This window comes from Lichenostomus cassidix, chromosome 2 (genome assembly GCF_008360975.1).
Source record: "Lichenostomus cassidix isolate B80296 chromosome 2, HeHo_3.0, whole genome shotgun sequence".
Lineage (NCBI taxonomy): Eukaryota > Metazoa > Chordata > Aves > Passeriformes > Meliphagidae > Lichenostomus > Lichenostomus cassidix.
The window spans coordinates 18,025,045-18,051,504 of NC_139482.1; the positions used below are offsets into that span (position 1 = coordinate 18,025,045).

The 26,460-nt window shown below is 35.2% G+C and overlaps 1 protein-coding gene across 1 annotated transcript in view; it reads left to right on the plus strand.

Annotated features, from left to right (window-relative positions):
* The window catches only part of DNAJC1 (DnaJ heat shock protein family (Hsp40) member C1), a 108,199-nt gene that overhangs the window by 43,766 nt on the left and 37,973 nt on the right, over nt 1-26,460 (plus strand). The window contains exons 4-8 of the mRNA XM_085050544.1: nt 1,278-1,443; nt 2,326-2,423; nt 3,491-3,584; nt 12,948-13,038; nt 22,656-22,822. Of these exons, the coding sequence (XP_084906670.1) occupies nt 1,278-1,443; nt 2,326-2,423; nt 3,491-3,584; nt 12,948-13,038; nt 22,656-22,822 (616 nt within the window). The remainder of the gene's footprint in view (nt 1-1,277; nt 1,444-2,325; nt 2,424-3,490; nt 3,585-12,947; nt 13,039-22,655; nt 22,823-26,460) is intronic.

Here is a 26,460-nt window from a genome sequence, read left to right on the forward strand (position 1 = left end):
CTTAAAAAAGGAATTTGCTTGTGGAAATTTTTTTTTAGTACATCTCCAAGGTATCAATTTAATAACTATCAAAGTAGCTAGTGCAGTTGTTGCATTTAAATTGATTTACATGTCAAGACTGGCAGTTTAGCAGCTGCGCTATTATTCCTGGATTGGTCAATTTACTTGAGAAAAACCTACTACTGAGTTCTACTGACCTGCATGACAATATAGGCCCTATTTCTATTCCTGTAATTAGGCCTGCGACTAACTCAGAATATTTTTAATTAAAATATTTTGGTCAATGTGTTGCACCAAATTAGGCCTTTCAGTGCAGATTTAATTCTGGAAACAGTGTGATTAGAATATGTAATGAGTTGTGTTCAATTTAAGATTAACAGGTTGTGCATCTTGAACATGCAGGTTTTTGAGTTTACTGTAGAGATTTTTGTGTGAAACTTTACTCTGAAAAGTTAATTTAAAAACATCTGGTTTGCATGTCTGTGATTTATTTTTAAATTGATCATATACTGTAAATATAAGACCTCAGACATACTAAGATATTTCAAGACATTTGTGTGAAGGAAAAGGGATTATCAGAGAATGGTTTCTGTAAAATTAGTAGTGTTAGTAATTAAATAGTTTTAAAATAGTTTGATTTTGAAGACAATGTTTCAAATAGAAAATCAAAAACTGGTGAATTTTGTTTTTAAACATCAATATCAAACCCCTGACTTAGACTCTTATCTTACAAAGAAGGGATGGTAAGTCTGGCATGTTTTTACCTAATGGATTTTGTGGTACTAAAGGATAAAAACAAGAAGCAGACATACCTCTCCCTTCCCCCCAGCACTTGTGCTTTTAATTTGTAAAAGAAAAAAGGATTTGCAGTGTTTGAGATGTTTGTTCTTGGCTACCTACGTAGTGGGTTGTTATTTACTTCGATCGTGGAGACCTGCCCACTGATTACTGAGCATGTAGAACACATTGACATTTCTGGAAGTCTCTTACTTCAAAAGTGAATGAACTTGGAGGGGCAGGGGGGTGAGTGTTGCAGGACCATTTGAATTTTTTTTTTTTCCCCTGCCCCAGCGTTTGGTTCTGGATTCTGTTTGTTTCCACGTGCAAGCCTATCTGCTGACAAAACAAGGCATTGCTCTCTAAAAAAAATTACTAAATGATCTTTTGTGTGTATGTTATTCAAGCACTCTGTGGATTATCTTTTGTTTTATAATTGGATGGCTTGGCTTACTTCATTTTTAGCTCTCCATGAAAGCCTGTTATATTTGCTACTGTAGGTATGATGATATTCTGATCAATGGACTACCAGATTGGCGACAGCCTGTGTTCTACTACAGGCGGGTGAGAAAAATGAGCAATGCTGAGCTGGCATTACTCTTGTTCATTATACTCACAGTGGGTCATTATGCTGTGGTTTGGTCAATCTACCTGGAAAAACAGCTGGTAAGTATTGGTAATAAATCAAACTTGCTTCAATTATTAGTATTAAATTTCCTGCAGAAGTTTGCATTTTACAGAGATCTCTACCACTTCCCCTGATTTGAATTTGGATTTTTCATATTTTAAAGGGATTATATTTAAAATGGTGATAATTACAGAATGAGATATTCAGCATCTTAGAAACAATAATCTAAAAACTGCTTAATTTTGCTACAAGTGGTAATAAACTGCAAGAGCTGTTCCTTTTGATTTAGCTGGAAGGAAGAAGAGAAATAAAAAGTCTTCTATCAGTTGTTGATGCAGAATCATATCATATTGTAGCCATATCTGTGGTTTAAAAATAATCGGGTTTCATTCATTGAAAAGTCATGCTTGCTTTGCCTTTGTTCTAAGCTAAATGCTTTTTTGTTTTGGGTTTTCCTTAATGAGGTGAGAGTTGGTAAGCAGTAAAAAAAAATTATTTTTTGATAATTTTATTTTTTGTCATATAAAAGTCTGTTGCACTTCATAGACTAAGAAAAAAAACCCCAAGTATAACTTGAAAAATATTCATACATTAGCATCTATTTACTTTTTTTATTTTCCACTGCATTATTGAAGTTGATGAATGAGAAAGGAGGCAAGTTGAATGCTTTCTCCTCTTAGAAAACTTTGATTGCTATGGAGATACACATGAGTGACAGAACTGGACTTCGTGTGTGTTTAAAGACTGGATACCATGGCAACAGTTATTGTTAAGATAGATCATTTTACTTAATCATGTAGGACCCCAGATGCATTTGCATAAATGCTACTCTACTGTTTACCCTTCACAGAAGAGTCCCAGTAACATTTGTGGTTTACATGCTAATGATAACCTGTAACCGTAGTTCTTTCTACATCAAGGATGAACTGCTTAGCAGAAAAAAGAGGGAGAAGAAGAAAAAAACAGGCGGCAGGAGTACAGATGAAGCCAAACTTGCTGCTCTAGACAAAAATGAAAGGTGGGAAGGAACTCTCTTGTTTTCTGCATTTTAAAACATCCTGTCAGCTACTGATTTAGTTCTATCATTTTCTTTTTGCATCTTTGAAATACTCTGTGAGAAAAATAACTGTATTTGTCGTAACAGCCATTGCTGATATAAAGTATGTCAGTGTAGATTTGTTTTCAGGTTTGGCTTTGTAAATAAACATGGGGAGTTTGTTCAGTAGATCAATAATCATTGAAAGATTAAGGCTGAATTAAAAGCATCTGGTTTATAAAAGGGTATTATTTCTACAAGTTGATTTTAGAAGATTTTAGAACTTTTTCCTTTCTTTCTCTCTAAGGGTTTTTGCCTTTGATTACAGTTAACAAATTTCAATTTATTTGAGCTTTAATTTATTGCTGTACCAAGAAAGGAGTTTTTATGGGGTTTTAATGCTTGTCTGATTAAATGCTTTTTATCTGATTGACTTAAAAATGAGCATGTTGGTCAAGGCTTCTAACACATTGTTTGTCAAGGAACACATAGGGAAATAGGGACTTTCAGGACACTCCAAAAGATACCACCATTTCTTCTATTGATTCATAGAAAGAAATAAAGGGTTTAAATAGTTCACACAGCAGGGGCATGAACTGGATCAATGAGGGATGGAGATCAGAGACCATTCTGCCTGTCGTCTTTGCTGATGACATCAGTGAGTAATGCTCCAGTGAACTGCAAATGACATTAATTTTTATGTATTGTTTTGTTTATGCTACAGTCTTCATATCTGGTTGTCAGCACTTGTGAACATTGGTTGAGGCTTGAGTGGTTTTTTGGTTTGGTTTCTTACTTAAACTGAAGTGATTATGTGGCTTATGAATTTATTTTCTTGAAGAAAAGCCCTTTTAGGAGATCAAAATACAGCAATATTAAAAGCTAGCTGTTACATATTTTGAATTAAATGTTTAAAATGTATTTTTATTATTATGTAGTTAGACATTTTTATGGGAGTTGACAAGTGCTAATCATCTTAAAGGATAATGGGAAAGTTCTGGCTTTGAGATTATGTGGTAATAATGAAAATCCTACAATTTTGACTGCAGAGTACTGGACAAACCACAATGGCATGACTTACTCCCATGCAAGCTGGGAATATGGTTCTGTCTCACAGTGAAAGCTTTACCTCAGCTGTTCCAGGTAACAGTAATGATTTTAAATTGTGTTACTTAATTTTACTTGATGGTGTTATTATGCATAATCAGATGTGTAGCACTTGTTCTTAATTAATTTTTTGGCTCAAACACATAGCATATATAGGTATAAAAATAAAAATTACTCTTTGGAGGCAAATTTGATATCATAAGTTCATGGAAATATGAATGTATTTTAAATGCATATTAATCTTAACATGCTAGGGAAGCAGTTTCATTTAGACAAAACTACAAGAATAAATGATGGGAGGGCGTGATATATATCCATCTAATTAGGAACAGCAATGTTTTTTAAGTGATGTTAACAAAAGTAATTTCAAATTAGCAGATGCTATACTTTCATAGCAAATTTTAATATGCCATTTAAATTTGAGATAACAGTGAAATTACTTCTTATGAGGGATAAAATCTTTCTTTAATTCACTGGATAATGATACAAATTGATACATGAAATTGCTAAGGTAAAATAACAAAGATATTGTTTTATAAACATCAATGTGATGGACTTGCTCATGGTTGTGGTGTTTTAATCTAATACTATAAACTGTAAAATTTAATTGGTATTCAATCAATGTAAGTATTGTCAGATCAGTTACCAGAATAACTTTTGTAATATCACCTGCGCTTTCTTTTCATTTTCTTTGAATAAACTGTGTTCAAGCTGGAGAAAGACTATGGTTATAATTCCTACTCTCTTAGCAAAACCCTTATAAAAGTTATAAATGCAATAATGTCTGGTCTTTCAGAATCCATTTTTATAGCCTTTAACTTTTCCTACAAACAGATGCAAAAGTTAATATCTTGTTCTCTTTTAAAAATTTCATCAGAACTTTGGGGCTGTTTTATTAAAGAAATCTTTTCTTTTTGCAAGTTTTTAAAGGAAATTGATTATGCTTAATCAACTATTGAGTCCAAAGTAAGCTTTGATGTTCATACCTCATCAAGATGAGTCAGATACAAAATAATTAAGGTCAGCAAAATTTATTGCTCCATTTTTGAAACTTTATTCATAATGATAGTACTTTCTTTTTTGCCTCAATTGCACTATATTAAAAAATTACACAATGTAGTGAGATTAGTGAATAATTTTAAATTAGGACTTCCCATGGGCTTCTTATAAGTGTTATGATACTAAGATAGAGTGTTATGTCAGCATAACAGGTTTCAGGTTTGCTATTCAAAAAGCAGCTCCTACGCCTGTCAGAATTGGCAGAAAAAAGTACAACGAAAGTGATGTTTCATGCTTTGTAGACCTTAGCCCTTGTTTGGATTCCTATTCCATCAAATTATTAATACTGGAAAAAAAGCTGTCTGGTAACTCCTGGAAAATTTGAGACTATCAAGCAGGAGTTTGGTGGCAGGGGAAGTATGTTGTAGAGGAAGTCAGAGCAGGAAGGCTTTGAAGCAAAGAGGAAGAGATAGGGGTTCTAGAGTAAATTGGCCCTTATGTAAATGACATACTGCTTACCCGTAGGGTTTATTTTGTTGTTGTTTAACATGACTCACTAGTTACATAAGTTAAAATGCAATAAACCATAAGTAATCGTCAATGTTAAGACTATTCAGGACTTCAGATGACTGAAATAAATTAGTGTAGCTTATTAGTTAACAATATTTAAAGAAGTATCACCTCTTCTGAAGAGTGTAAGAGCAGCAGTGACCTCATGTTGGAGCTGTATTCTGAAATGACAGTTGAAAGATACATGGTATGTTGTAGCTTCCTGGACAGAGAGACATCTAGGCTCTTTTTGAGGTATATTTAACATTTTGGCAAGATCTGCCTAATTGCAACTACCAACGTGTAGCAAAAAGTTATCTGTACTTGTAAGATATATATTATAATATATTTCACCCTGGTATAATATATTCTACCCTGGTACAGAGATCCTATTTTAAATCTAAGTGCTTTTCTCTTCAAAAATCTCTCTGGCTTAAGATTTCAGGGTACTTAATGCTAAGGCAGAAGAGAAAGGATTCTACAGATACTGAGTAGTGTTACATGTGCATGTTACATATGCAAATTATTTAACAAGGTATTGCAGTGGTTGACATCAGGATGGATGCTACAGATTTTAGCAGTTTATTGTTTTAATCTAAATGATTTCTCCAGTCATTTAAGAGCCAACAAATTGTTTTTAAAATCTGTCATTCCCGTGCAACTAACGTAATTGTAGTTGAACTTCTAAAAATGCATCTATATTTAAATGAACCATGTTTGGGACAGGAAAGGAGAAGAGTTAGCAATACTTTTAACTGAATGTTGCTCTGCCACTGAGTTTTTCAAAGCCCTGCCAGTAAAATAGCTAAACTGTTTCCTCAAACTAATGAACCAGAAGAAGCACATGCCTGTGACAGACACAAGTTCTTCCTCAGAGGAGACTTCATTAAAAAAAACCCCAAAACAAATCAAACATAACAACATAACAACAGCAACAAATAAAACTTTTTATCCAGTCTTGTATTGGATTCTTTTTACCTAGCATCCATCTCTCCCCCATTAGTTAATGTGAATATTCTACTTGCAACAGCTGTGTCTGAGGATTCAGGTTGCTGAGCTTCTGCTCATGCCTTGCTCTCATTTATCCAATTGAGTGTCTTTCTCCTACTTCCCTTCCTCCTTCAAAATGTCAGATTTCAGAAGGAGGCACTTAAAATAATTAAGGTGGGCCTTCACTGAAGAAAAATGCTTTGTTTGCATGCCCTTGTGATGGCCTATGCCATTTTATTGTAGCCTGCATTTTATGTCAAGAAACTGGAAGAAAAATGTGTGAGAGGAGGATGAGAGAAACTAAGAAAATAAGCAGGTTTTTTAAACTGTTGACAATTGTATTTTGAGAGAAACTACATAGGTTTTTATATCCACACATTGAGTTTAATTAAATTTAGGGATGAAAACAGCATTTTTAAGTTTGTTTAAAGAAGCAAAGGGAGAAAAACACATAAAATGTACCATAATTCAAATTTCTGTGCTGTGAAAGAAACATTAAGTGGAGTATAAATTACTTTGGCTATTTCCAAGTTTAATTCTTGTAATGTAGGCTAAGAAAAAAATAAAAAAAGAATGAAAATTGTTTCTAAGGTCATTCTAGTTAATGCTTTAGTGAGAATGACCTGGAAAAAGGCAACGTATTTTAAAAAAAGGGGGGGGAAGAACCCCCAAATACTCAATTAAAATGCCTATCGGAACTGAAATTTCTTCTTAGAATGAAATAAACCAGCTACAATTTCAGGAATTTCCAAGGATTTCAGTTCAAATTGTGTATGCAGTATGGAACAGACAGTTGCATTAAGTGTACTTATGTTTTGTGGAAGAACTACCATAAATAAATTGCAATTTATTCCAAAACCAACTGACCTAGAGGGGGTTTTTTTTTGGACATCCGGACATATAACTTAAGAAAAGTGGTCTTTTAAAAAAACGTTTTTAATTATTCTTCACAAATTATTTCCTTCAGAAAATGGAAGATGGTGTGTTTATTAGTGATCCTGTGAACTTTTCCTCCACACTGATGTGGTGAAATTTAGCAGTGAATGTCTTTATTTTTACGCTGACTGAATTACAAGCCTGCTGTTGTCCTGAGGGTAATGGAGCAGAAAGCATTTTTGTTTGTTTCAGACAAAAATGGTTTCTTGTTAAGAAAATAAAGTTTCCTTCTCCTATCTGTAATCCTGTAGGTGTGGTGCACACACCCTCCCAGTGAGCTGTTAGAACTGGTGGCCCACCAGTAATCAGAAGGTAGTTCAAGCTCAGTGCATAGTTGCTCTGGATATAACCTAGTGATATTATCAACAAAGCTTTCAATTACAATTGAAACTTGTGTTTATAAAGACCTTTGTGTAGCACAAAATGAATTAAAACAAAAAAGCCAGTGATTTATTTTTATGTGGGCTACCAGATGGTAATTACTGTAGCTGATTTAGTAGTCTGGAATAGATTCAAACTAGTGACCCAGAGGTGTTTAATTTCTTGGCATTTTTTCCTCAGGTTTTCTTTTAATCCATGATCACAATTCAACACCTGTTTAGAGATGGTTCAGCTTTGGCCTTAAACGGATTGGCAATGTGTCATTAAACTCAAGAGGCTTTGCCAGCAGGGCATCTCCTTTGGCAAGTTAGCTTTTAAGCAAGATTTGATTAGGTCAGCAAATGTATTTGTGAGTTGTTTCTGTCTTCACATATGACTTTATATAAAACTGTGTGAGATTAAAACAAAATTTATTGCATTTAATAACATAGGTCTTTTAAATATATATTTTTTTTAAAAAGGGATTTATTCAAGTCAGTAAGGTTAAATATCTCTGTATTTCCCAGCTTTACAGGGTTTTGACATGTTCCAATTTACTGTACAGCACGAATGTTGGTATAATTTGTGGGGAGCAAGCAATTTCAGGATGTGTGGCACGAGTGATTGCCCATTTGCTCTGTTTCTTGCTATTTCGCAGCTGTTGGGAGAACCAAAGTGAGGATGAAGCTCTTGACCCTGAGGTCAATTAGAAGCTTAGAAGCAGGTCAGAGGAGAGTGGATGGTAAAATAAGTGTTCTGGGTGTATGCAAGTGAGCAAAAATAATTTGTGTCTAACAGGGTACTGTTTGAGGCTCTGGACGAAAAATGTGCTGCAAAAACACTAAAAATTTTAAGTAAAAGTAAAGAAATTTGCATTTAATTGCCTGCTGTGCTGTGGCAGCTTCTTTATGTCACTTGCTGTGAGTCTACATGTCCTACCACACATGTGAGAGGAGCCTAGCTCCAAGAGTAGCTCATGTGTAGGAGGCCATACTGGCTCTCAATTAATGCTACTGGTCTGCTGTGGCATGAGGCTTCATGGGGTGTGAAATGCATCCCAGAGAGGCCTTGCAGCACTGACCTCTGTTTCCCCTTCTGGCTGCCTTTGTCTCACCACTGGGCACACGGAATTCCCAGCAGAGACTGCAGTGGCACAGCCAGCTGCTGGTCACACGGTGCACCAAGGCTTGGGAACCACACCACAACTGCCCGTGGGCTGTACACAGCTGAGGAGCCTCCCCACACCTGGGATTATTCTACAGGCAAAGCATGATTTTCTGATTATAAAGGAGGAAGTAATGTAATTTCTATTTATTTACTAGATTGCCTTTGGGCAAAGAGGTAAAAATGCCAAAGAGAAATATAAATCATAGTGTTTAACTCTTTTTTTTAACATTATTTCTTACCATAACACATTGATATCACTAGTTCAGAAACCTATCCAAGGATTATTTTTGCTGTGGTGTAATGGCTGGAATTTTTATTGCATAGAAATAGCAAATTGAAGATTGGCTGGTGGAGTACATTTAATTTAGCTCTTTTTTTCTCTCTTTTTGATATAAATTGTATACAATAATACTGTACTCAAAAGGATAAAAAATTGGTTCAATAGCTCCATACAAGTATTTATTGTTTTGATTTAATAAAAATAAGTCCAAAGAAAATTATTTCAATTCAGTGATTTTAAGTATGCTTTTGAGAACGTTTTCAGTTAACTGTGAATTTTGTTTGTATCAGTCCCTTATCCAAAGAACTAAAATGTGAAGCTGTTTCTATCACAAAATCTGAAATTAATATTCTCATACAGCAGATACAACAAGCTGTTTCAAGTTGTTTGCTTTCTTCTTCCTACTCTCCAGGTTTTTTGAGGTAGACCAGAAAGCCAGGAGGATTTAATATTTACTGGAGGGGAAAAAAACCCAAACAATGAAAACCCAAAAACCACAAAGCAAACAAACCAACAAAGTCTCGTCACCCTCCCCAGAAGTCAAGGAGAAGCCAAAATGACTGAGTCTTACTCAGAACTGAGGCTTTTGCGTTTAGAATTAGTAGGGTTTGAATAACTGCTGTATCTTTTGATTTAAAAGCAACAAAGAAAAAAACACCTAAAACCCCAACCAAGACCCCAAACCCCAAAGCAAAGGAAAACAGCCCTTGTAAGTTCAGTTTCAGGAATTTCTATATAGCTCAGGCTCAGCTTTTTCTCGGCAATCTCAATTTATTAACACAAGACAATACTGATGTAAAGAGAGAAACTATATTTTCAAGAATTTTTCAGTATTCTTTATACTTATTTGTGATTAAATATGAGGGTAATTGCAGGATCTTTCTATATATGGTAGTTTAAATATAATTTAGAAATACTAATAGCAGAGTTTTGTGTTTCCAATACATTCTTTTTTCATTCTGTTCCTTTTTGGAAAGCATATATTTGAATTTATAGTATAATAATCCAGCATATATCATCCCTCTTTTTTATTCTTTCTGCCTAACTAATTACATGTTACACTGCTTTGATGGTGAGAAGAAATAATGTATTTGTATTGATGTTCTTTTTGAAAACTTCTTAAACTCCTGCAAATGAGAACATAGTATTTCTGATTAGGTAAAGTGAAATTTTAGTTAGAACTGTTCCAAGATTTATATTTATTTCTCTTTTCTCTGTACTTTTCCACCCCAGAAGTACAAAAATATTGCTTTTCTTATTTTTATTACCTCTTGAAGGTGAAATATACATTAAGTATAAAATTTTGATGTTGCACGTATTATGATCTATAAAATCATTACTGAAGCTTGGGGAAGGAGCATTAGATTGGAAGAGACTCTATATTGTCAGTGTCTTTAGGACTCTAAAATGCTTGTATTGAGACAAAATGACTGCTTGACTTTATCACTTTGGAAAAAAATATCTGAACATAAATCTATTTGAAATACTTACAGTACCAAACCTGAATATTCTTGAAAACAAATATTCCTTTTTAGGCTGATTGAAAGCTAATGAAGAATAAATTGAAAGGGGCTTATTTACATTAAGGCAGAAGTTTTCTTCAAAGAACTTCCTATGTTAAATGGCTTTCCAGTGTTTTTTCATTTTGACCTATAAGGTCTAATACCCATAAAATTTGTGTCTGTGGTTAAAGTCTTTACTCAGGTATGCCTTTTAATTTTTCTTTACAACCTGTAGAGCCATTCTTATGCTTTTGTGGGAAGGATTTGATTTTCAAATCTTTGAAATCCATTTTGAGTAAAGCTTTTTGTTGTTTCTTTTTTCTTTGCTTTTCTTTACATGTATACATTTGTGTATGGTTCAAAATGTGCATTCTCCCCTTTTTTCTTATTGTGGTACTAGCCATAATAATGTTATTGATAAGATAGAAGTCTGGTGTTGCCTTTGTAACCTGCATATTGCTTCATTTGTAGTGATAATCCATTTTATATCTATAAAGCAACAATACTACCAAATTTCATTTACGTGCTTCTGACTAGTTTTCTTTGTTGTTCAGCTATTGTGTCTCATTTTCATCTGAGCCACATTTCCAATTGTTCTGTGATTGACATGCTGGAGAGATTGACAGTTACCCCCTAGTGCCTGCTGTCTGGAGATCCCACAAGCAATAATGGATTTTACACCAGAATTTAGCATCAAATATTGGCTTTCAGTGTCAAATGGGTTAAATTTAAATGCCAGTTAATTGCAGCCATTTTGAAATCATAGCCTTAAACAAAAGCTTTTTTTGGATATCCATAAGTCTCAGTTCTGTGTATGCCACACAACCCAAATGTCTCAAACTGATAGGAGAAATGAGCTATTGCATTTACGGCTGTTTGTGTTTCTTAATTTTGCAAGTAGGCCAAACCTCAAGATAATAAGGAAAGTTTCCAGTGTAGTAGGGAGTTCTTATTTCAGGTAAATAAAAAAGAGAACCAGTGCTGATCCTAATTTTCTAATTCAAATATGTCTTCTCAAAGTTTACATGTCTGCTGTTAATGCTAGTCCTCCTGTAGCTACACTTTTTTTTTTAGGCACAACTCCACTAAAACTACCAAAAGCCCCCTTTCCCCCAGTCCTAAAACTGTTAGCATGTGAGGTGCTCTCTTCTGTTTTGTTCCAGTAGCAAAAAGTTATGTAAACCCTTTAAAATTACTTTTGTGTGCAGTGATTTCCTGCAGAAAACTGGCAAAAAAAAAAGTAACTTTCCATTTCCTGTACCCAGTGTAAAAAAACCCCAAAAAAGTAGCGAGTAAGAAGAGGTGTTTTGGAAGAAGGCAGAACTTTACTGATCTTTTGTAGGAATTCGTCAGAGTTGTTTTTCAAATGTGCTGACTTGTATCTCTGAGATGCCTCCAAACCATTACACAGTTCTGCTCAGAGCTTGGTCACGATTCCTGTCCTGTGTTTTCCAGCGTCCCTCAAGTATCTTTGAAAGGGTTGATGCAGGTGTAACATGAAGAACCACTGTTGTATCTTTGCAGAGAGAATGGAATGATTTCTACCATTGGAGGCAGCAGAAGTGACTGCTTAGCTCAGATTTTTCTTTTCAAGTTTTCTTAAGGTGTCTTATTTCATGTTGATGATACCAGGTTTTGTTCAAATGTAGTTGAAATTATAAAAAATATTTCCTACCATTTTACAATACATTCTACATTAAAATTTAAATCACCCTTTGTAAAAAGTGATGATGTTGGTGTAATAACACCAGAAAGTATTTTTGGGTAAAAAGAACTAAGATTAGGTCTATCTAATACTGTATTTAATTTTTATATAATACAATAGACTTTCTGCATGCTTGAAAAAATTAAATAACAATTTCTCTATTTCAGTATTTCCATTATAGATTCCTTGTTTTTGAATGAGTATAGAAATCTCTTAAGCTGGTAAGTGAGAGTAAGGAAACTCTCCTTACTTCAGCAATCTGGTTGTTCATATTGGAAAGCTTTCAACAGAAATCTATAATTACTAATTCATCACATTTTGGAAAGGTGTACCTTATTGTGGTGTATGTGTGACAGGACTTCTAGTTTTATGTGTACATTTGCTTTATAGATTTCAGATTAGAATCTAATCCTTGGAGAAAAAAGAAATATTATTTTCAACACTTCAATAGCAATGTAGAAGTTGATTTAAAAAAAAAAAGGGGGGGAACAAGTTGGCACTTGCAGTTAGTGTTACCTTATTGAGTTCACATTAAGGAGAATGCTGCCTAGCAATTACCTTTGTTTGTCCCTGCACACACTACTCTAATTAAAAACTTTTCTTTCTCCCTTGAACTTCCAGATTGCTGATTTGAGCAAAGTGGGTACATGGTCTCTGCAAAGCTGTAGGTAGTTTGTCTAACCATTTTGCCTTTCAGGTTGTCAATGAGCATCATAGTCTATAATATCAGTGCTATTTCATTTGAACTTTTATTACACAAATTCTGCGTTTTAGACTGAAAATTGCTGTGACTCAAGGAAACAAATATGTATTTTTATTTTTGTGTGAGGTTAAGTGAGAACTTAAAACAGAGCCATTGCAATAACTTGTTTGTATAAGGATGCTAATGCCATTGCAACATTTTCTTAAAGGATGCCAGACAATTATATGTAGAATATAAAGAAACAAAAATGAAGGCGAAAGAAGATGCCCTGGCTAAGGCTGAACTTGAAACACTTCAGAGTGAGTTTTTACCACTGTCTTAATAAACAAAGATGTAATACGATATACCTTCTACCCTGGATGAATATGAACGAACATTTTTATAATCTTCTAAAATACATGCTTTATATATTTCTCTACTGCTGTTAAATTTAAATAAGCTTTTAATTTTGTGGGTAATTTTGCAGTAGACTGCTGGGTTCTTCCTATGGAAACATAAACCTCAGGTGGTGAGTTATATTGTAGCAGGAAGAACATACCTTGCTAGAAATGTTGCTTTATGGGAGGGGGAGATCTCAAATGTACTATACATTTTCAGAAGTGACCTCTTGGATTTTTGAGCATTTTTGTATTCTTGTTGTTTGTAAATATTTAAAAAATAATGTTTGTAATTCTTTTTTGCATATTGGGTTGATTTTTGTGATAGAAAGTGCCAATAATTTGAATTTCCAAAAATATGGATGCAGACTTCAGAGGTTAATTCATGCTATTGTTGAAATAAATGCTTTAAAGTCTTTATACTCTTATAAAAGACCAGAGAAGGCAATTAACATTTCCCTTAATAAAGTATTCAGAATAATTATAGGTGACTTTACCTTTTCTTCTTTCAGTTGTTTGCTTTTGACAATGATTAAACCTACCCTCTTCTGAAGACAATTTTAACAGTTTTTTGTCCATGTTTGTATGTGCATGCTTGCTTTATTTACTGTACTTAAGTGCATGCTTTTAAGTTCCTATATTCTGACAAGTGCGTTGAGTGCCTTGTGATAATTTACTACCTTGGAGTATGCATAAGCCTTTAGGTGCTTAAAGTACAGCTGCATTATTTATATTTACAAAATAGATTAATTTTGTAAAATCACCAAAGAGATCCAGTTCCAGCAATAATTCCCAACTCATCTGTAGCTGAATCTGTTTTAGGAAAATGGATAACATTCAGCACCTCGGCGAGCATCATGGATCCAGGCCAAATCTAGCAAAATAGTGCATTTAATGCTTATTAGGAAGGCCTGCCATTATGTTTGAGATACCTACCACAAAATGGGCCCTTGAAAAGGGTCTTGACTCGGGTTATTAAAAACTTGTTAAGGTGTCAGATAGGGATGTATTGCTGTTGTTCAAAATAGCTGGCATACATTCCTCATCGAAATCTTTAACTACTGTTTTAAAAGGAATAGTTTTCGAAAACAGAAGTGCAAATGAAAGTATAAAGTCATTAAAATCATAGTGTGCACATTCCTGTGTGTCACTGAAAGGCAACGTGTGAACTTTTCAGTATTTCCCCTCTGCCAGGTGTGTTGTGAGAGTCACTTTCTGTTACCTGCAGTAGCAGTGCCCACCCCTGAGAGGTGCGTGTTTAGCGAGTTTGGCCTTCCAGGTCACTCCTGACCTCTCACAGAAGCACCACCCTGTCCCCTGTCACGCTGCTGGGTGCAGCATGGCGTGACTCCCGTGTCTGCCAGGTGAGGCAGTGTCACTCGAGTGAGTAGGGGCCAGTCCTCACCAGTCTCTCTGGCTGGCATCCTGCCCTCCCTTCGTAGACTTGCTGGCAGGGAGCAAGAAGGAGGATTGAGAATCAGCACCTGTAATTAGCAGAGTTTGAGATTTGGCATGGAATTATTTGGTCAGCTGTAGCAGTACTGTAGCTGGGCAGCAGAATCAGCTGTCAGTTACCTTTTTTTTTAATAAATTTAACTCCCAGGAGAGGAACAAGAGATGCATCCATGTTACTGTAGGCAAAAAAAAAAATTTATCATTTTTTCCTGAAGCTTGCATGCACAGCATCTGCTAAATTTGCTTATTTCATTATGTTGCTCTGTTCTGTCACTTCTCAAGTAGCATAGAAAGGTTGTAAAACACCAAATGTGCATTTTGTTTGCCCCCACTCTTCTTAATTTTAGAGACCATCCCTGGGATGCAAGGTCTTAATAAAGGTTCCATCTATTTAATTGAGTAAACATATCTCATGCTGATTAGCAATAGCTGGTTTACAGTGCTTGTTTTTTCGTGCCCTAATTGCTAGTTTGCCCCCTTGTCTGTCTGCCTTCCTGCTGAAACTGTGCAGTATTCTGTAGGCAGCTTGAACTAAAACCAGAGAAGGGTACTGGAGGAGGAAAATATAATTTGCTAAATAGGAAAGAGAGGACAGTATTGAGGTGTCATTAAAGTTCTATTTTTGGGAAGGAGTGTGAAAAAATAATTTCTTGGTAAGTCAATATTATGCAGTTTTGATTTATTTTTCTGGCACTTTTGTAGCGTTTTTTATCACTTCCCAATCTATTCAACTGTCATTACTACCTTAATAAAATGTAACAACTTTACCTTACAAAAATAGAGCAATTTACAATATAACAATGTATGTTTCTAGGAAATATGGTTTTGTGTGGAGTTACAGATAGCTGTGTATTTTAGTGACAAAAGTAGAAATTGTGTTATGTTTTCTGATGCCTTTTTCACATTTAGATGTCAGAACACAGAATTTATTTTTAAATGGAAGTGCTTTAATGAATAAACTTTTCTTTCAACTTCTCCCTCTCCCGTAGTGTCACATGTGTGTGATCCCTGCATCAGGGAATGGTTCTTTCACAATGGATAGCCCTGTTCTTCGTAGTCATGGGATGTACAGTACAGTAGGTATTAGCTGCACCGAATAGGCATTATTAAACTAAGATGACGTAGACATATAATCAGGACAGATGACTCAGTTTTTAAATTTAAGTTGCCAAGTTCAAGTAGTTATCAGGACAAATTCTAGCAGCTCTCAAGTACTCTTTCAGTGATGTCCATTTTGGGGGAAAACACGTCTATTTTTCTTTGTTTATACTTAGCCTTGACAGTTCTCTTACTTTCCGTTCTTCTTAGTTTGTTTTCCCTGATGTTCAATATGAAGACTTAAATTTGGTTTTAACATATGCATTTAAAAATAATGCTAGGTGCCTGCTAGGAATTGCAGCTGAGTTCTTCACCGGCATCCCAGTTATGAAATATATTTGCATTGTAAATCCAGAATTCTTGCCATGATGTACAAAGCATCTGGAACAATCTATTACAAAAAACTGTTTTGTTTCTAGTTATAAACTATGTTGAATAGTATGTAGGTTTTTCTGCTTTTTCCTTACCCCCATCATTCAAGCGTTAACTAAAGTACAAAATTATGAGTCCTATGGCTGCTTGATGAGCTGCCTTTATGTGTTGGGCTTTTATGATGTGGTATTTATGTCTCTCCATAGGGTCTTGCAGCACTCATACCCAAGTGCCTTCCACCAAACATCCAGAGCTGTAATGAAATTTTTAATACATTTGATCAGGTTTGGTTAGGCTTCGTTGTTTGCCCTTTCCTGACAGCTTAGAATACAGCATGCTGCTGGGTAGCTTCTTATATTGTTTAATGAAACCTGGGGGTAGGAGACACCATTAGGTCATTTAGTATAATGGGTTTATTTTAGACTCTTACAGGTGAAAATCAGTGAAAAATACTGATTTTCCTGACTTTTCTTGTTTGACTTGTACCAGTGATGCACTTTAGCTTTGCATTTTCTTGTTACGCAAGATACAACATTGATCAGTAAACCTTGAGATGCCTTCTGTTCTTCGTGGTTTGTTCAAATAATTAATTTTACTATTGCATAGTTCTATCCTAATTTCAGTATGGATTTCTCCAGCTGTAGCTGTTGTTCATTATTAGCATGTCTGTGCCTAAAAGTAATTTTATTTGTCTATAGGTTTTACTATAAAGCCTTTCTTGAGCCCTTAATTTCTGCGGATCTTCTGTACTCAATTTAGTTTTGCAATGTAGCTATAAGTATTGGGACTTGAGTTTGTATATAGTATTCTAAAGTTTGTCATCTTCTCATTATAAAATCATGTTTCTTCTGTGGTTATTACAGAATCACAGATTACATTAGTTCCCATTGCTTTGATAGCTCATTTCAGACTGCTTGTCCACCATAACTGCAAGCCCTGATATCAAAGATTCCTTGCACAAAGTGCTTCCTAGATGTAGGTATGGCTTAAGGCCCTTAACTGTGTAATTTTCAAAAATGCTTTTGATTTGATTCGTCCCAGACTACCAGTAGGCCAGTCCTTGTTCCTACTTCTTCCTGTGCTTTCCCCTTCACTGTAAACCATTTTGACCAAATTTGTGGAATCTAGCACTGTACTGAAGGTGGCTTTCCTTTTACTTCCAAATAATTGATAAATATCTTGGGTAATTATGTTTAGTATTAATCCCTGCCAAAATGCAGTGTTGACATGGCTGCTCAGTAATGATTTGCTGACAGGTTCAGAGAAAATTAATTTATGCAATGCATGCTTTTTTGGTTGGTGTGGGTGTGAATGTTCTGATCACTTAATTGTTACCTCTGAAGCCTAATTATGGCAAACTATGTATCATCCATTTCACTGATTGTTTTGGCAGGCCTCCTGAAAGGATTTTGAACTTTCAAGCTTCTGTATTTTTCCCAGTTGTTTCAACTAGGCTTGTATGATACTTCTCCTCACAAAACTTGCTTCAGACTTTATAGAAAATATTCCACAAACATTCAGTGCATGAGGCTCATTTGAGAGAGGCATGCATGCTTCATTATATGTTTGTTGGAAGGCAAATTAGCCTCAAATATCAGAGCCTTGTTTCTAACCCTTTTGTATTTTGGGGGAATTGGACGTTTTGGGAAGGGTAGATACTCAGAAAAAAAGATGAAAGACGTCAAAAGCTACAGCTTGTGAGAAGGTTTTTGTAGCTGGGGATGCATTCATCCTTGGGCATGTCTTTAGTCAGTTTGCTCAAGAATTGACTTGTACATCCTGGCACAGCAGATGTATATATCTGTCTCTAATTCCTGATATATTCATATAATCCCATTGACTTTGAGTGTAGAAATGTCTACCTTTTTAAAGCATAGTGTGTTTGCCCCGTATTTGCATTGATATTGAACATAATTTGCTCCATTTTTTTCAATTAGACTTAGGTCAAAACCTAAGTACAATTTTTTTCCAGACTTCTGGGTTCTTTGTGTTCTGTCTGACTGTGTTACTGTATGTGTAAGTGAATTTTTCTCTTGTCATGTTTTCAACAAATTTTAATGCTTTGGTTGTCTTTCATAGTTACATAGGTAAGTGAACTGTGTTGTGAAAAGAGATCTCTGCAATATCTTACTGATTTGCCAAAAACATGTTACTGTCTACCTTTTTGTGTGGTCATATTTCTTGCTTACTAATGCATGAGGTATCAGGCAGTTTGTCCCTTTGATTTTCAAGATATCACTGTCTTTTTTTTTTTTTACTGTATTTTCTGTGAATTGTTGTTCATGCTTGAAGCTTAGAAGCCTTGCAGAGAGAGGCAGCTACAACTTGATGTGTCATTATTTCTTTGCAGAAGTTCAGTGCTTAGTTTTGGTTTTATTTCTTTCTCTATGAAGAATTTTCTGTGGAAAAATTCTCTGAGTTCTTTATATTTACATTAGCTAACATGTAAAATCAATATAATTTTTTTCTGAAAACTTTGGAATACAGGACCTCTGATACTTGATATGGATGAAGCATCGCTGTTTTATTACATGGCACTTGATCCAAAAAGTCTAGCTGATTCCTTATGTGACAGCTGATGTATCTTAAAGCAAATAACCATTAGCCAGATACTATTAATTCTGCCACTGATAAAATTAATGTAGTAACAAGGTGGAAGAACTAACGAGGAAGATCAAAGTATCTGATTATGTGCAAGTAATTCATCAGACTTCAAAACCCAGATCATGGCACCATAAACTAGTAAAATGTATAGCCACTAGAAGAATAGTATTGGAGGCCTTTAAAACATAAAATTCTGTACTTTAGGAGAATTAGCTAATTGTTATCTGTTAAAGTCTGGATGTCCCAGGGATAGGTGTATTCATATGCTGTTCAAACATAGGGGATGTAGCCCCATATCTCTTTTTTTAACTCTTAAGCTGTTAAATACACAGTCAAACTTGATAGTTCTAAAGGTGGAAAATACTTGTGGAACTTTAGTATTTTTGCAGTATGAATTTAGCAAATGATAAAATTCCTTCTGCTAAAAAGGACTAGAACTCTAAGAGTTATGAATCATGTAAAATACTGATCAGTTTACATTGGACTGGTAGGTATCAAACAATTTCCATTGTGCTTATGATCTTGGATTCCATTTACTTGCTGCTGTTGCCTGTCTTTTTAATTCTATTTAATAAACTAAAAAAGTTACTACACTATAATTAGGCAATTAAAGAACACAATGTTCCCAGAAAATAGTAATGAGAGTAAGCTTTTCATTTACCCTGTTGAAGTCAGGCTCTGTTTTTACCAAGATTGTTTTCTCTCCCCTGGTTTAGTTGTACGAGTATCAGCAATTCCGGCCTTAATGAAGGTTTGCTGGATTTTGGTGCCTGCACAGGGCACAGCGGTCTGACTGGGTCTCTGGCAGACACTGAGCTCACTGTCACAGAACGGAGGAACTTAGGAAATCTTTTCTGTATGTCCTTCCTGCATTTTAGTATAGTTTGTGTGTAACAATATTAAAACAATATTTGAGACTGGAGGACAAATGTCTTTTAAAAGCCTGTTCTGTTATACTGGATAGCCTAAAACGGGCACCATTTGAAAATGGCACTTAAGGGAATACTTGTGTTTCAAAACTCTGAATCACAGCTGCAGTTGTCACTACTGTCAGCACGATCAAACACATCCTTACTTTAGGTTGGGGTGGTGGCAGCTGCACCAACTTCCTGGCTGTCAAGCCTTAGCAGATACAGGATTCAGCTGTCTGGGCATCATCTGCTATTTAGAAAACCTGATCCATATTCTCTTCAGGGCAAAGTGCCCAGTCAGGTCAGAAATGTCTTTTAGGCTGCCAGTTGAATTCCTGATAGTGAAAAGATAACATGAAAGAGGGAGGTTTTCTTCCTGGATATCTCCTGTGGACTTCTGTTGTTTGGGTGAAATAGTTCCAGTGATCTGTTTTGCTTTCTCCATATTCACCTGAAAGAGCATCAGTACTTGGCTGCTTTAAGTTGAGTCTTCATACATCTAAACATAATTTCTGAACTTCCTCTGTCGAAAATCCTTTAAGATGTTGCCATTAAACTGCTTTTATGTGCTCTCCTGTTCTCAAAAGTGGCTTTGAAAATTCTGAGGTGAAACTGTTCTTGATGGGTTTTTGGGAACCCTATGTCAAAGGTGCTAGGACTTCAATTCTATTTTTTTTTAATTCAATATGACAGCCATTGTGGTATTAAGAGATATGCTGAACTCCTTCATCTTTTTGTATATGCATGGGAGACAGTAGAGATAAGTTTTTTTTAATTCTGGTTGAGTGCTTGTTTGAGGTTGTACAGCCATCTTCTCTAGGTGGGATTTCTTGTTCCTTTGATAGTCAGCAAACAGCAGGATGTCTTATCTATGTTAAGTCTTCCTCTGTCACTTAACTGCCTGAAGAAAGCCTAGATACTGTCTTTGATACCTCATTTTAAAGTGGAGCACAGTGTCCTCTGGAAATAGTTACAGGATTACTTCCAAAACTACAGCAAGGGCCTAGATGACCTATTTCAGGCTATGCTCTTAATTTTTAAATGTTGGTTAGAAGCATTCCGGCTTTAACTATTTGCATATTTCGAGAGGAAAAAATTATTAAGCAGTAGCTGATGGGATACAAGAGACAGGAAAAGCCAACTGTTGTGGTGTATCTCCACTGTTAAGTAATTCCAAGTGAACACACACAGTGTGCTTGATTATTTTGAAGGATTGAAACACAGTGGTGAAAATTGTCATTTAACTTCCTAGAATATTTTTGCCAGTATGTGTTTGCAGTAAAGAGCTGGTAAAGCCATTGTCACTTACCCATACAAGTCTTAACTGATTCCAGAAACTGTTATACATGGCAGTTTTGGAGTAAAATGAGATAATATATAATATATCTGATTTTATTATAAAAATTACCTTTTGAAATAGACAAAAAAAATTTGTACGTGTGTTGTCTTTACTAACATCTGCACAGCGAGGCAAATGCTGGTATTAACACTTTTGGATTTTCACTAAATTTTGAGGAGTATCTGTCATTTCCTTATATTTTCTACACGTCTCTATAGGAGGATGCTAAAAAAAATCCAAATACAAGTTTTAACTTCATATTTCATTTATTGAAATTTGACAAGTAAAGTTGAAGAAGAATCTTTACAAAAACAGATCTCTGAACAATGTACAGTGAAACTCTGAACAGTGAAAATTTGCAAAGATCATTAGTCATTCTGTTAACTTTCAACGTCTTTGTGGATTTTTTGTTCATTTGGGACTTGAAACTGTTTTCTCTCCCTCATTGTTTTCTTAAATATTCACTTCCTAGGAGTTCATCAAATCTGCGGAGTCTTTTCACTGTGCTGTTTCTGCACATACACTTTTAGGAAAGGAAATTCTGCATGAGAGTCTGTAGGGAACAGTCCTCTCTCCTCTTTAGGAATTTTTTTAAGATTTCCATCAAAACTAGATTTTTCTCCTCTGAAGTATTAGGGCATGGTCACAAAGGCAGATAAGCTGATCACACAATTGTGGTTCTTTTTCTTGCCCACCACCTTTAAATGACTTAGATTTTTTTATTTGTTTGAGTGTTAAGAGTAATTTTCTACTAGCTTAGTAAATTGAAGTAGTTTGCTGAGTGATTGGATGATTGTAGAAACACAATAGAAGAGAGAGGAGCACAAAGACATGCAATGGAGCGTGGAAAGGTGAAGTCAAGAGTAGAACTTCTCTCTTGGTTGCAGTGGAGTATTAAATCAGCTTTCAGTTTAGGGGCATTTACTTCTTGTGAATACAACATATTTGAAAAACAAGAGGGAAAAACAGAAGAGTCCCACTGGGCATACCTCAGTTTTCTGGGTGCTTTCTGAGTGTTCAAGCTTCCCTTTCTGCTCCTCATCTTCTTGTCTTTCCTAAAGATCTTTCAATTTTCCATTTCAAATCTTACTTTTGAAATTGTCTCATATAGTGGATACATTTTGATCTGCTGGGGTTTAGGTTATTGTGGTCCTTCCTTTCTATCCCATGAGTTTGCTGCTCCTATTTAATACCGTTTAAAGGGCAGAGAAAGCAGAAAACAATAATCAGTGTGAGAAATTAGGTCCAATATTTAAATTTTCTTAAATGTCTAAGTGCTAGAACAGAGCTATTTGTGGTCAGAGAAATCTGAGAATAGAGAAGCCATCTGTTGACTCAGAAGCTTCTACTTAGCAGAGGTGACCATAAAGTAATACAGAATGGTCTAAAATTCACCTTTCTACCTTTGCCAATTTCTCTGAAGCTAGCTGGACTTTCAGAATCTTCTAACAGCCTCCTGTGCTTTTGCCCATACTAATCTTTGCTAAGTGGTATGGCAGTAACAAGAGCTAACTGATCTGGCCCTTTCAGGCATAGTTCAGATGGAAGAAGGGCTAAGTGGGTGCACTGCTATTTACTTTTAATAAAAATAAAATTATTATGCAAAACTCTGATTGTCTTTTTAACAAAGAAATTGAAGCCACTTCCTCTGTGGAAATTTTAAGATATGATTAAGTGCTGAGGAGCTAATTCTGCTTCTGAATTATACATCCCTGCAGTTCTAGTAGCATTACTTTTTCTTCATTTTTGCTTTTGTATAGAAGAGAAGAAACCTAAAGTCAAGAAACCAAAATCAGAATTCCCTGTATACACAGCTCTGGAATCAAGTGTGTATATACCATCTTATGATCATGGAGCTTCTATTGAAGAGATTGAGGAACAGATGGATGATTGGTTGGGAGGCAGGAACAGAACCCTGAAAAAGAAGGTAGGTTCAAAACCTTTCATGTTATTATGTATTTTAAATGTTGATTCATTTGCTTGCCTCTGAGGAAAACAGAATATTTTGTGTATACCACTGCAATATTCTACATTACCATTAAAGTGTAGAGAAGTATTAATTGTCTGGCAGAGACATAACAGAAAAAATTATATCAATGTTCAGTGTAATTTGTGTAATGATACTGGAAATGTTGTTATAATAGGATGTCATTGATTAAGCTATGTGAAAGCTCTCTATGGTTTCTAATATAAATACTATTCTTGTTCACTAGAAATTAGTAGAACATAATGCTGTCAAGTTGTATGAGGCTTGGTTCTTTCTCTTAATTGCAGTTAATAACATTTTGCTTGTAAGAATAGATTCTTGTCTATTAAAAGAAAGGCAAAGGAAAAAGAAGAAACCTTTGCTTCTTAATATGCAGATGTATTATCTTTTGATTATGGAACTGATTGCATACTGTGTGCGTCTTATCTGATGCATGGAAAAGTTCTAACAATTCAATTTAGGCCTATTGTTAAGGTTCTTTCTACCCAGAGATAAGGGTTCTTAGTGGCAGTTAGTATGATTGTGTTCTGGTAAATTTAATAAATTGTACTAGCTTGAAAATGTGTAATTTTCATGTTGGAACTGAGAATAAATGTTGTATGTTAGTCTGCTGTCTTGAAAATCTGCCTTCCTTGGAAGACAGATGAGAAGGGTGTGTTTAAAGCCAAGATGGGTTGGTTGCATGCTTGATCATCTGGATCCCCAAACTCATCTTCCCCTCTGAGACAAATTGAGTCTCTTCGAATTTCCGTGAAAATGCAGAAATTGAATAGGACTGGGCTTATTCCATCTATAAATTTGCACCTCTTCACAGAATATATAGAAGTTATCTCTTCAGAGACACTGCTAGAAGAACTAGTTGTAGGTCCATCCTGTCAGATGTCCTCAGTGAAACTAACTTGGTTTTCTACACTTCCATCTGGATGTTCAGTATTGCATCTCATCACTTTGATAAACTGGAGTATTTTTAAAATTGTATTCTGTTACAAAAGGGGTTAACCTTTTAGGGACAAGCAGGCAATTTGTAGGTATACTGTCTGGGTAAAGTGTTTGACCTGAACAAACTGCGATGAGTTGTGCTTCCTTTGCTTGACAGCTAATATGCTGTCATGGTGCAACATCAACATTTAATACAGTAGTGGAGGGAAAGAGATTCATAAATTGTACAAAGAAATGGAGACTATGTCACAGGCTGTAGGAGCCATTTGTGTGTAATAGGAGAAGGTCTGTGTCATATGGTTTGTAATAAGCTCACTGGGAAAATGGTTGTACCACAAGTGAGTTGTTCCTAACTGTCATTGACACATTCTCTGTTTTAGAAATACGTATTTTTCTTCACATGCACACTGTAGATGTGAACTGGGTCAGCATCCCTCTTCTACCTCTTGCACAGACATGAAAACAAGTGGTGTGTAATGTTCACCTCTCAGTTCTGCTAGTTTTAGGAAAAAGTTACTCTTTCATAAATCATTTTGCCACCAAACCTTTTCTTGGGATTGTCATTCTTCACTCATAAGGAAGCCTGCTAGCCATTTTTTTCTTTGTCTTCAGTGGTAGCTCAAGGATGTGGACTATGTACAGCCAACCAGCATTGAGAGCAGTTATCTGTGTGATAGAATCAAAGTAGTTTGATAAAGTAGTATGTTGCTTTGTCATCCTTTGAGGAGTAAGAAGTGGAGTTGCTTTCCCTGCTAATGGTATCCCAAGTGTAGATGCTTACAATAATTTAATATTGCTCTTCAACTGCTCTGCACTGTTGACATTTGTACTTTAGACGTACCTATAATTCATGAACTAGTGTTTTGGAGATGCTGTACTGTGCAAAGTGCCTAATTTGATATAAAGTTTAGATTGTGTTCAGTTCTTAGGTTGATTTATTCTTTTTGAATACTTTGAGTTCTTTTTTTCCTTGTGATTTATTCTTTTTGATTACTGTTTCCATAGGATTTAAGTATTGAAGTAGATAACAGGCTGTAGAGAAGAAAACAGCTTCCTTCTTAGACATTGTGAAATGATCTACCATGGGAAAGAGAAAGGGGAATGTTTTCCACTTTTTTTTCATAAGGTTACATAGCTGGATGAAAACATGCATATATAGCATAGTAAAATTGTTCTTCTGCCCAAGTTTGAGAATGCACTGAGCTTATGTCCATAAGGAAATAGTCTTGCTATGCTGTTACTCTTTACTTAGAACTGGATATTAAATCAAATAATAAAGCAAGCTATTGGGAGATAGATACTATCAGTATTGCAGAACTGAGAGGTAATTTTTCTGCATTTCTGTGTAGCAGTGATCCATCCACCTTTAGAACTTTTTTGTACAGTTTTGAGAGTTGTGCTTTTCAAAAAAATAAAAAAAAAAAAGAATACTTAACAGAAAGACTAGGTCAACAGTAAAAATAAATTTAGAAAACCATATTTATGAGGCAAGGTTAAATAGTTGGAGTTTTAGACCACAAAAAAGGGAGGCTGTGGGGAAATAACAGGATACAATGTTTTTCCAGTCCATTCCAGTTTTGTTTTAGGTAAAATTATAATAATTTATTATGACTTACTACCTTTCATAAGTTCAGAGAGAAAGAAATACTCAACTTGTTTTGCAGCCAGGATGTTTAAATTCAGATTTAGGAACACAAGTAGAGGGAGGCACATACCGAGAGCATGTTATCTAGATTGTCTATGAAATTGTCTTTCCATCTATCCTGTTCTTGAACTCAATCTATTGGAAATAGTGTGAGCTGACTCAGTTATATTTGAGAGTATGGAAATGAATTAATGGGACTCTAGAAAAATTTTTTGTTTTGTTTTTTTTTATATAGGAAATCATATACTTACCTAGGACTAAATTGTATGTTCATACAGTGCTGTTTATACTATTCATGCAAACTGCATATGACTACGAGCCTGGGAGGAACGGCTAAAAGCTCCTCCTCATGCTGATCAGCAAAACGCTTCAAAGCAAGCAAAGAAAAGTTAATTTCAAATACTCTTTTGGTTTACCACTGAATGTTTGTACTGTGTTTCTGAAAGGGTGAAGGTCTGCAAGATATTCTTTCAGGTTGTTGAGATATGTGGCTTAATTTACTTAGCTCAAGTTTTTGATTTTTTTTTTTTCTTTATCTGTCACTAGAAGGTGACTGGAAAACTTGTTCTGTGTATGCATGTTAGGAATTAAGGGAAATTTAGAGGGATGGGACTTCCTTGGAGGTATATTATTTTGTGGCCTGAGCATGTTGTTAACCCACTATTGCATTAGTTAGTAGCCATTTAACCCTTTACTTCCCTGTTGAGCAATGTATTATGTGGAGCTGGAAGAAAGAAAAGGAACTTATTAGAGGATTAATTTTGTTACATCTGATCTTGTTCGTCATTTCTGCAAATATTCATGCAAGACTATATGTATTCACTGTTTTTGGAATCATGCTATTGATGAATCATTTCTCTCTCAGTGGGATTTCTCTCATACTCTTTGTTCTGATTTGATTTTATGTGATTTGTAACACATGTTGTTTCCATGAGAGTTCATTGCTTATGTGAAGAATATTGTTGCATGAACATCTTGGCCCTTAAGAAATCAT